The sequence below is a fragment of the Arachis hypogaea genome, chromosome 3 (assembly GCF_003086295.3).
Source record: "Arachis hypogaea cultivar Tifrunner chromosome 3, arahy.Tifrunner.gnm2.J5K5, whole genome shotgun sequence".
Taxonomy (NCBI): domain Eukaryota; kingdom Viridiplantae; phylum Streptophyta; class Magnoliopsida; order Fabales; family Fabaceae; genus Arachis; species Arachis hypogaea.
The window spans coordinates 118086817-118099072 of record NC_092038.1 but is presented as its reverse complement, the minus strand read 5'-3'; the positions used below and the strand labels follow the sequence as shown (position 1 = coordinate 118099072).

Genomic DNA, 12256 nt, shown 5'->3' with positions numbered 1-12256 from the left:
TTGGGTCACCCGAAATCGGTCCGGTGGCCCGGTCATCATACATAATTAATATTTTGTGTTATTAGTGATGAATAATGGCTATTCTTATGTGAAATTTAAGTATTGTAAACCTAATTATTTTGTGTTATGAGTTATTATATGACTATAAGTTATTGTTTTATGTTTAAAATGCACAAGATTTTAGACTAATTAATGCATAATATTGTGTTATTTGTATTGATTTAAATATTTGGTGTTATTAGACAATATTAGTATTGATTATGGTTATGCTTTAATTTTAGAGAAGAGTTGGTTCTTGTTATATTTTTCTAAGTGAATTTTACCATGTCAAATAATTGTTGGAGTCTTAGAAATTTGGATATTTTCACATGCTAGCTTATAAGAAGGTATCAAGGTAATGTCATGTTAACGTCCCGATTTTTATCCGGTATAATCGTGGCCCGAAAGTGTATAGGTTTCATCGAGTCTATGGTCGAGTTCGGGTCTAATAAATAGGCCCGGTATATATTTCAAGTCGGGTCTGGGTTATATCAAACCCAGTTTTACCCGGCCCATGCACACCCCTACTCTGAGGTAGGGACACCGATGCGACTTTGCAATGGAATTGCCGCTTTTGCCATCACTGAGAGAGTGAGAGACGAGAGTGAAAAATGAGCTCAGGGAGTAGGAAAGCTGTATTTAGAGCGAAAAAAAGTGTGAAACCGTAATCCAAATGTTGCTTTTATATCATCTTTAAAATTACCAAAATAACCTAAAAAAAAAAAGACAACTTGTCGGGCCAGTCCGTCCCGCCAAAGCCTACGGATTTGGTAAGTCCAAAATATCTCCTTGACCTATCTTTTTTGGTGGTTTGGCCTGACGGGTTCAGCGTATTTTTCTACCATTAAAATTTGGGTACTTATCTAATTGTAGGTGAAAGTGAAGATGTGATTCTTTAAGGTGTTAGGTGAGATAGTATTTCAACTTATGGACCATATTCAAATTTTATTGATATGGAGTTGACAATTAATTTATGTGTTGATTTATGAATTATGTTTGTGTGTTTTAACTTAAGTGTAGTTTAATTATTAGATATAAATTTATGTATGGATTATGTATTTAATTATTTATGTTGTATTGTTGTTGTGTTTGAAACTTACTAAGTTATTATCGTTAATATTGTGATTTAAATGTGTTTGGAATTTAGAATAATATTATTTTGAGGTGTTAAAAAAAGAGAATGCGGATCAGCTTGCCAATTTGCCAGTCTGTCCTTTGACGGAATGGAATAACAAATTGAATCCATATCAATTTAGGAAGATTGATTGATCCATTCCGTATTTGAGCGAATTTTGAGAAACAAAAAATTTTTTTTAACACTCCTAATTTATCGTAACTTAGTTAATATAAATTTAAATTGAATCAGTTCAGCACTATAAAATAAAATTTTCACAATTGTAATGCATAGATTTCAAATTTAATATAATATCTTAAAAAACATGAAAACATAATTCTTTATTTTTATTTAACATAAACTTAGATAATTAATTGGAAAATTATATTTGGGATACTAAATGTTAGACATAATTCGAAACTTTTTTAATTTTATTTAGTTTCAAATAAAGTTATTTTATATGAATTTAATTTTAATATATTGATAATATAAAATATTTTATACAGTTATTTAATAATTTTTTTTATGATTATTCATACGATCAATGTAAATGTAGTTATTTTTTTAATATGGTGTTACATAATTGGATATAGGTGTAAATTTAATTTATACTATAAAAACATCAAAATTAATTACATTTTATATTATCAACATATTTTTTTTAGGTTAAGTACTATTTTATTCCTTAACGTTTGGATTAAATCCTAGGATTTAGTCCGTAACATTTTAAATGTCAATTTTTGTCTTAAAAATTTTCAAACAGGTTCAATGTTGTCCTGACGTTAAATTTGATACAAATAGTTAACGGAGTAAGCAATATGAACATTACAACGTTATCAGTTAATTCACATATTCTTTCGTGTGTTAGAAAAATATAATTAAAACTTTTTTATAATACTTTTTCTTCTTAACTTGCTTTTTTATACAAAATTCAAAATTTCATCAATCAATCATCAATGTTTTAAGATTAAAGAAAAAAATTTTAAATTGGTAGATCAATTTTGTTTATAAATTAAAATTAAATATTATTGTCTTTTTAATCTGTAAATTATTTGTGTCAAATTTAATAATAAGATAATCTATTTGAAATTTTTTAGAATTGTAACAAGACATTTAAAACTTTTTTAAGATTGAAATAAAACTTCAAAATATTAAAGACTACATTAAGACTTGGTCCAAATATTAAGGACCAAAATAATCCTTTACGTTTTTCCTTTTGTTTTCCTTTTTTGGGTTTGATTCTTTTCCATTTTGGGCCCATGTCCTATAAGTATCATACTATCATTGTTACGAAAGTTGTTGAGTTTTAGGTAAGGGCCACATAGGATTATTGAGAACGTTTCTAGCTGTGGGCTACGGCTACCAAATCAGCCCAGACTCACCAAGGTTTGCCATAAATCATAAATTCCATACTGATCTATATCTAAAAATGTCATAGGGTCCAGGGTTGATACCAAAAATGCCTATGCACATTTGATTTTCCTTTTCTTTTATTTTTTTTTTAAATTTAGAAAATGGAAATTGTATGCTCTGCCCGTACAATTAAATCCTTACAAAAAGAAAATATAATCTTAAAAAAAATATTATTGCTAAAAATTGGAACAACAATGCTAAGAAACCAACTCTATATAAGCCAAGAATCAGCCAACTGGTAAACTAGAGGCACCGGTGACTTTAACCGGATGTTGCTACTGATAGGCACACGGATGTTTCTTTTTCTTGTAAATTGGATGGTTTTGGATATGATTTCTATGTTTCATGTGTTGCGCATTAATAAAATATAATTAATTATATGGAATCAACTAATGAATGATCAAAGCATCTGTTCCGTAATTCTTTCCTAACACTAGCGTATCTTCCCTCATGTTTTGAACGTGGTCAATAATAATTTAACAAACAAATTAAATTATAAATTAATAAAATTAATTATAATTAATTATGTTGTTCCATTCTTGGCTGATTATTAGTTGGTTCCATATACTTTTCCAAATTGGAATTAAGAGAAAGTCTACTGCCAGCATTTTTATTAAAATCTGGTCAGCACTTAACTAATAAAAGAAAAGTGAATAATCACACACTATTAAATACACCAATAATAGTTAATTGATTATTATAAATCACAAAATTTGCTGCCCTAGCATTCCTTTTGGAATTAATATATCATCACCAAAATTTGTTTTGAACATTCTCTTCTATGGTTCTACGTAAAAAATTCAAATTAAATAGTTTGTTTAAAAATAAATAAATAAATATTGATGAAGAGACAGAGACACATAATTCTGCGAAGTGGCTGTGGCTGAGCATGCGTGTGGTGCTGTAACGCAAAAAAGCAGTTCTGTTTGGTTCTTTAATTAATTTGTCCAATCATTCCATATTATTCTGATGATTCACCAAAGCAAAATCATTCATTTCATTTTGGACGTAAAATCATTAGTTTACAGTCTTGAAAAACAGCCTTGTTAGTTGTTACCGACATTAAATCCTAATAATAATAACTGAATTTCTTTCCTGACTTGAATCCATTGATTGCGTTGTTGTGCAATGATGCAATGTGCTACACTGCCACTGCTCCAAATCCTTCACATATCAAAATGGTGACCAAAGCGTATCTCCTTCCTGACATTAACGCTGTGGTGTCATATGCTCTCACCAGTGTCAATCCATGCCATAATTGTTATTATTTAATTTTAATTTCCACACACATTAACACAATAATTTGCATTTTGAATTGAGCCTAAAATAAAGTGATGCTTTCTTTGAAGATGTGGTTCAGAATCCAGGCTGGGAATTCATTTGATCTTGAATTAGACCAACAATGCATTATGCATACATTACCATTACTATATAATATAGTTTGGACCATACCTTAATAATTTAATATACACCAACCAACCATATACAATGTAAAATAAAATTACTGTCTGATGAGAAGGAGACAGAGAAAATGACAAAGAAAAGTTAAAAGATTACGAAATTGGCAGAGTGAATGGGAAATGAATGGATCTATTCATTCATAGTGCAAATAGAAAACAAAGAAATAGGAAGTAGGCAGGAGCGAGCAGGCAAAGGCAGATTTGGGATCATAACTGTTGCTATCTATTTGGATGTTCACTCACAGTCACAGTCACAGTCTCTACTCTCTACAAACGGCCACGATCACCCTCAATAAACTTCCAAATCAAAGCAGGCACACCAACACCCAACAGTTTCCATTACTTTCACTTTCTAGCTTTCTTTCCTTGCCTAACACAACAACCTCTTGCTTCTCCATATCTTGACTATAGTGACACATCAATATCACTGTTTTATTTTATTTTATTTTTTGTCTTTCATTGCTCACTTCACCTCATTCCTATTGGGCTCACTGGTGTTGTAATGGGGAAGCTACTTCTCCGTTGAAGTTGCATCATTTCTTCTCAATATTAAAATGCACAATGGCATAGACATAACATGCATACATAGCTATCATATCATATGCCAAGCCAGTTGGTCCACATTGACATGCCACCAATTTATATTGCTTTGTCGTCTTGCTTTGTTTGCACCTTGGTCTCCGTTTTGTTCAAAAGAAGAAAGAAAGGGGCATACCCCCGTATTATTGTTATGTTTTTTCTTTTTTTTCAACCTTGGTTCATATATTAATATATGAGAGTGGTAACATTAAAGAAACAGGAACATGAACCAACGAAACAACCACCTCTTTTCTTTCTCGTTTGCCTTTCTCTTCTTTTTATGGCTTACTCACTGCCAAAAAATAAAAAGTGAAAGAGAAATACCCGTTTGAATGAGACTGCGGGACAGTGTAGGGCCCCCTTCTCTGGAAACTTTACTTTCTTGCACAACAGGTAAACTAGACTAAAAACATGTCTTTTAGATTTTTGTTTTTCTACAACCAAAAATTGTATGTTCAATTCTACTATCATCAATCTTTGACTGTCTCTCTGTACAGTTATTAAACCCCTCCTAGGTCAATTTGAATCTCACCCTACCCTCTTCCATAACCATATCCATTTGCATTTTTCTATTTACCTCTCTATACCCTTTTTCTCTACACCCCCACAATGGTCCACATCCACAACAAAAAGCAATAAGAAAAAAGAAAGGAAAAAAAAAAAAGAATATTTCATCACATGCCAGTGATGCCATAAGATGTACAAAGCTATTGTGTGAAAAGGAAAATGCCTTCCCCTCCAAACTGAAGAACAAAAAAATAGCATCTGTTGTGGAAGTTTTCTCCCGCCATCTATATCAACCATTGTATTTTGCAATGGCTATGAGAAACATTTTCCCACCAAGAATGTTGCAGGGCCTCCAATTCCAACTTAGACAAGCAACCATTTTTACAAGGAATGCTCATGGTTGTTACCAGTTCTTTTTCCAGTGGTCTTATTCCCCCAAGCATATCATGTGTCCTCTACAAAGATTCTGTGTATGAAATCCCTGAACCTTTTGGAGTATAGCTTAGGATCAACGGCTGAGATGGAAGTGGGATCCACTTGCAGTGACTTGTATGCATGCTCTAGCTTTTTGCTAATATCATAGTCTTGTAAAATGTCAATGATACCAAAGTAGAGGATTACATCAGAGATCTCACTGCTACTCTCTGAAGGAGTTGAGTTGCTACTACTCCCACCACCACTACCTGCCACCACCAACTGATCCAATCCACCACCCTTACACACTCTCTCAGCTCTTGCAGGCATGTTCATTCCAAGCCGGATTAGAGGTCCCCTGAAAAATCAAGGACGAATCACAATTATGGACGAGTTCTTATAATTTTTAGATTGATAGATATTATGGATGGAGGGAGTAATTATCAATTTATGTAAGTTAAAGGTTGCCATTAGTTAGGTTTAAATCAAAGAATGAGGAGGGAGCAAAAACAATAAATACTCGTGCATATGTCAAGAAAAAACGAAAATGCTTATGATATGTCACTGCCCCGCAAATATGTATGTCCCAAGATTCAAGTTCTAAAAACGACCACTGATCCATCAATGTCTTTGTCAGTTTAACATTTGGCTTTCTTTACAAAAGAAAGCTATTGCCCTACCTAAAAGATCAACTGGACCCCACCGGCATTTGTTGTCAATTGTCAACAAAAACTGTCAACAATTTCCCCAACGGGATCATTGATTCATTTCTTTAATAAGAGTTCAATAAGTTCATAGATGGATAGGTCTAAAGACTAGAGAGAATGGCAAATATAATCCTCTTTCACCTTTCAGTTCTTTTTACATGACCATGTACTATTTGACATTTAAAGACAGAAGAACTAGCCTCTCTGGTTAATTTTTTAAACCCGGGACCATTTGCACCAAACCTCAACGACACAGCACATGCACACAAGGGAAAGCAATTGCACCAACATGTACAAACAAGATATTGATGTTATAGATTGATACGCCATTCTCTCATGAATCATCTAGTAGTAAATTTAAGTTACTGAGAATTAATGCATGATTACCAGAATCCACCAAATGGTCCTGTTGGACTATAAATGCCTGGTCTGGAATTACCTCAACAGTTTTAGACAGAACAATTAAAGCGCATCAAGATTTCTAAATCACCAACTGTTTCTATAGGATATTGATAATGATCATAAATTAATGATAAAGAAATGCAAACTATTCTACACTAGAGAGACAAGAAGGATTTCTATATACATACAAAAAGAAGAGGACATAAATAGAAAAGAGCATACCTGCATATGAGCACCTCATCATCATGGGCATCTCTCTTGCCGGCTACATCCATAAGCATGCAGATTTAGTGAATTCACATGAAAGGATAAGAACTAGAAAATAAAAATATATATATACCTCCCCTCAAATCATCTGGTGAGGTTTTCAATTCATCAAATGAGCAATCATCACGAAAATGAACGCCAATGAGAAGACTGTAATCCATGATCCCCTCTGCTTCCAGGAACTCAGTGTCTCTATCAAGTTGCCTGAGTATAAGCCACTATAACATAAGACCAGACTAACCCCAAGAGCAGCAGTTAACGTTGAATGTAAAAGCAAAACAAGGAACTCGGAAAGTTTGGTACTGTACCATTTAAGCTCTTGAAACCACGACTGTTCTAGGCGAAAGACAAAATTGAGATCAAGGTCCTTGAGAGTGGTAGTCTCGTCAATCTCCTCCTGGGGCTTATCTGTTATCCGGCCATAAGAAGAACCTTTGAGGTCAAACCTCTTGTGGATGCGATACTCCGAACAAAATACATTTCCCATTACGATGAACCGAGTCTGTTTTGTCATAGCATTATGAGCATTACAAATTTTCATCACACCACAACAGGGAATTCGGAAGGTTAACCAAACCAATTTACTCCAAAACTCAAATGGGAAATCATACCTTTTGACCCCCAACAGGCTTGACACAATGTACCCCAAGGAATGCTGTTACCAGGGAGTTCTTGTACTGACAAACATGCTGATAGTAACTTGGAAGCATCCTAATGAGAACCTGACATGGGCACCAATTAATTGGTTATTGAATACCCAGATAAAAAGCATGGTGACCAAAAGTTTTACCTTGCTGAACATAATAAATAACACAGTTTTTCACTTGAAAATTACGGGAAGTCTATACAGTAAGGCTAGGAAAGCAACAACTACTAACCTTGACCTCAGATTTCTTGACGGTCTTGATTATGAATCTGTCATCTTGAGTGAGATAAAACAAGCTTCCACTTTTGCCAGGAGAAGACATCTCTCTGAGTGTGTCACTTCCGCAAATGGCAAGCATGTAGTCCGCAGGATCTATGGCAAATAATTCCCTTAGATGTCTAATTACCCAACCAACCAACCAACAAAAACAAGTAACCACCAAAGATATAGGCAGAATTAGTATGGTATACACAACCAAAAAATCTTTCCACACTCAGAAATGAAGGCAAGTAAAAACAACAACAATTAATAAAATTGACTCATAATAACAATAATGCCAACACACCTGAACACCATGGGACAATAGTCTTTCCACCTGAAGTCCATTGACTGATGCCGAGGCGTAACCTTGGACCCTTCCGGCGGGAATCTCGTCCAGAATTTCTCGTTGGGATCGAAATCCCCTGGCCGGAGATCTCGCACGATGGGGGTATACTTTCCAACAGTGTACCTAAAAATAGAAACCAACTCCTCGAAATATAAACATAGAAAATCAGATAAAATTGGAACCCAGCTGCTAAAAAAGAAATAATATACCTACCGGATACCAAGTTGAAGATTAACCATCAAATCATAGTTCTTGTGCCCCTTGGACACAGTTTGACCTGGTTTCTTGAAATCACCATCAAGAGACCAACAAGGACTCTTCTGAGAAGAAACCCCGCAGCTACTACTCTCTCCACCATTCTCGGACTCGCTGCCGTCCCTGTAAAACATAGAAGCTTCGGCATTATCAACAATGTCACAGGTAATGTCACCAGCTTCACCATCAAGCTCCCAAATGCAAATCCTGGGAAAACTGACGCTCCTTCTGCCACCATCGACCGAACAGCGCACGCTCTTCTTCCCTTCTTCATTGACAAACTCCTTCCCCCAGTTACCGGCACAGCTTCTTCCGCTTCCATCGCCCCAAGTGAACACACCCTTCCCTTTGGGCACTCCTTCTTCCCAAAACCCTTCGTAGCGGTTCCCATTCGCCCAAACCAAAATACCTTTTCCCGAAATGACACCGTTCTTCCACTCTCCGATATACTCATTTCCGTTCCTCCACACGTACCTTCCCTCCCCGTCCTGCAAGTTGCACTTCCACCACCCTTGGTACACGTCTCCGTTGCCGTAGCGTTTCTCACCGAAGCCGTGCTTTCTGTCGGCGACCCATGATCCGCGGTACATGTCGCCGTCGACTCCAATGAAAGAGCCGAAGCCATCGATCCGACCGGACTTGAAGTCTCCCTCGTAGGTGGCGCCGGAGGGCCACGAGAACCTTCCTTTGCCGCAGGCCTTGCCTCTCCGCCACTCTCCCTCGTACATGCAGCCATCGGACCATAAGTACTTCCCGGCGCCATGAGGAGCGTTTCCAGACAGGGTGCCGATGTAGATGTCGCCGTTGGGAAGTGTCTTCTCTCTTGCGGCGGGGGTAGGGGAGTCGTCGGCGGTGGAGGAGGAGGAGGGAGAGACTCGGCGAGAGGCCGGTTGGGATCGTGTCCGAGCAGGTGGTATGCAGGCTGAAGGGAGAAGAAGGTTGTCGGTTGTTGTGAGTGTGTGTGATTTTTTCTTCTTTGGAGTAGCAGAGTTGTTAGGGTTTAGATGAATGTCTTGGTGAGAGAGAGTTAAGAGTCCCTCTTGCATTGTTATGACCGGCGGCGGTGAAGATAAGTTGCCGGAAAGTGAAGTGCCAAGGGCTAAGGCATAGGTAAAGCTATCTTGGTTAGTGGTGCCTTCCACATTGGGGATCGCTAATACCCTCTCAGTCTCACTCACTCACTCTTCTCTCCCTTGCCAACATACATAGACATAGGCTCTACCAAATTCCACGTGAATTTTGGTACCACTATTGTGTATCCCCCGCGCCCACAGGTATTACACTGTTAATATTAGTATTCGTAGGGATCTACTCTACACTCTATGTGGAATGCCTCATTGCATGCCCTTCTTATGTCTTTTACTTTACACCGCATGCATTCACTCCCACATCTATTAATTTCTCTATTATATGCTACTAATTTCTCCATTAACCAAAGTGGGTCATCAATCAAACACATAGTGGACATCACGTAGTAATTCCACTCATTACTCATTACTAACAAGCCTGACTATGCTCATGGAAAAATTAAGACCATGCATGCTTTTCCACGGATTTATCATTTTCCTTTTAACTAATGTGTCTAATTCACTTTAGAAAATGTGTTTCTATGTCTAAAAAAAATATCTTCTACGGATGATTTCTATATCTAAAAAGACTTATTAAATTATTTTTTATTTTTTTGGTGTCTAAAATCTTTTTTATTAATAATAATATATATGAATGTATGTATTGTTAGACAAATCCTTTTATAAAAAGTGGTAACTTATATTTATGGGAAAAAAAATCAGTAGTAATTAGAGGGGAAAAAAGAAAGAACGAACGAAACCATGGGTTAGTAGGGTGGTACACAGTAATTTTGTTGGGGCTAGGAGAAGCAAGGAGTGGGGAGTTGGAAATAAATGGGTTTGGTTCACAAGTCACAACGGCTATGATCATGAATAAGGCTTAGGCTGTGTGGTTGTGTGGCACTGTGCCCCGTGTTTAAGTTTAAGCCAATCATAACGAAGGAATTAAGAAACTCTGCGCGGGAACATGCCCACTTCATTTATTGTGCTCAACTAAATTAACCACCTTAACCTTGGGCCAACTTACCTAAATCAACATTAAACTAGTTTCTTTCCATAAACCACTGGCGTTTTCTTTTAAAATATATATATATATATATATATATATATATATATATATATATATATATTTTCAATTAGACTAATGTAAAAATGTTTTATATCCTAAATGAAGGACACAGCTTGAGAAAGAAAATAAATTATATATAGAAGAAGTGTCGAAAAATAAGAAAAAGAAGAGTAGAAGAATGAAGAAGGGGGAAAATTAAAAGAAGAAAATGAAGGATTCGTAGAAGAAGCACAATTGAAACAAAAAAAAGACTCATCAGCAAAAGAAAAAATTAGAAAAAGAAAAAATGCGTAATTTCATCTACATATATTGTATGAATAAATTTTGTTCTACAATAAATTATTAAACTAAATTAATTAAATTTGATGAATAAATAACTATTTTTGACTAAAAACGATTAAGACGCTATTAAAATTAACCCAAAAAAATTAAACTAACGTTATATCCATTAAAAATAGGTTTTATCGTATAAAAATATTCAATCGTTCAGTTTTTTGTTGATTCTATTTAAAAAATTATCAAATTAATCTATTATCATCATTAATTTTTGAAATTTTAACCCACCTGTAATGACAATGATAAAAAATTTTCAAAAACACCACTAAACTTTTGTAATCCTCTCTTACTAATAACAAATTTCACTTCTATAATCTCCATAACACAGAGTAAAAAAATACTTCATTTTTACTAACACTACCATTGTAACTATATTGACAACCATCATTTTTTATTAAACTTTTAAAGTAATCTTTGAGATTTATGTCGTATATTGATTTGGTCCATGAGATTCTAATAAAAACTACTATCGTTCTCGAGATTAAGTTTTGAGTATCATAATGGTCTCTTGACCTCTTTTTTTGGCAATGACTCAACAAATAGAGTGATGAGTTGGCACTCCCATGTCACGCTGGACAATGATGAAATGACATCGTTTGTAACCAAAGCAAAAAAATATTGTTTTGATAGTTGTGGATATGAAAACAGTTTACACACACTTTAATTGGGTGTTTCTACTTTGATTGGGAACCAAAAGTAAACGATGTTGTTTCACTCTTGTCTAGCATGGCAAGAGGGTGATGGCTTACTACTTCATTTGTTGAGTCACTACTAAAAAGGAGTTGAGAGACTACTATAGTGGCCAAAACTCAATTTCAGAGAGACAACGATAGTATAATTGAAATTTTAGGGGTCAAATCAATGTACGTCGTAAATCTCAATGATCACTATAGAAATTTAGTCTCATTATCTTTTCTTTGGAACACAATAACCAATCTCATCATTAGCACTCACAATAATAATTAAACACACAAATCATAAACAAATTAAAATTAACCATAAATGGTAATGATTGTAATTTTGCCTCATCTTCTTCTTACAAGGGATCCATCTAACTTTTGACTAACAGTTCTTAATCTCATATATGTACAAACAAATGGCTCTGCCATCAAAGAAGTTGGTATCAAGGAAGCCACGTGCTCTTCTCATACAACACGAAGACGCCTGATGAAGACGTTAAGGGTGGCCTATATTAGGAGATAGTTACCGTTTTTTTTTTTTTTTTGCAGCTATTAGAATCTATTTCTATTAGTGAGTCTTGTAACCATTTTTTACTCTCTCTATACGTGACTATGCATGTGCATATATATATATATATATATATATATATATATATATATATATATATATATATATATATATATATATATATAT

General features: G+C 34.9%; 1 protein-coding gene across 1 annotated transcript; it reads right to left on the bottom strand.

Moving 5' to 3' along the window:
- Nucleotides 1-5004: 5004 nt before the first annotated feature.
- LOC112791048 (phosphatidylinositol 4-phosphate 5-kinase 2) lies at nt 5005-9798 on the bottom strand. The gene is made up of 8 exons (XM_025833730.3): nt 8369-9798; nt 8114-8278; nt 7781-7946; nt 7514-7624; nt 7211-7404; nt 6976-7106; nt 6858-6900; nt 5005-5884 (listed from the first exon to the last, which is right to left on the bottom strand). The coding sequence occupies exons 1-8, from the start codon at nt 9454-9456 to the stop codon at nt 5557-5559; spliced, it is 2226 nt and encodes a 741-aa protein (XP_025689515.1). The 5' UTR covers nt 9457-9798; the 3' UTR covers nt 5005-5556.
- Between the last annotated feature and the right edge of the window lie 2458 nt (nt 9799-12256).

Coding starts and splice junctions, on each gene's coding strand:
- LOC112791048 (XM_025833730.3), bottom strand. CDS start 9,456: ATGCAAGAGGGACTCTTAACTCTCTCTCACCAAGACATTCATCTAAAC. Junction 8,279..8,368: donor AATCTTCAACTTGGTATCCG/GTAGGTATATTA, acceptor TTCTATTTTTAG/GTACACTGTTGGAAAGTATA. Junction 7,625..7,780: donor TCAAGAAATCTGAGGTCAAG/GTTAGTAGTTGT, acceptor TGCCCATGTCAG/GTTCTCATTAGGATGCTTCC.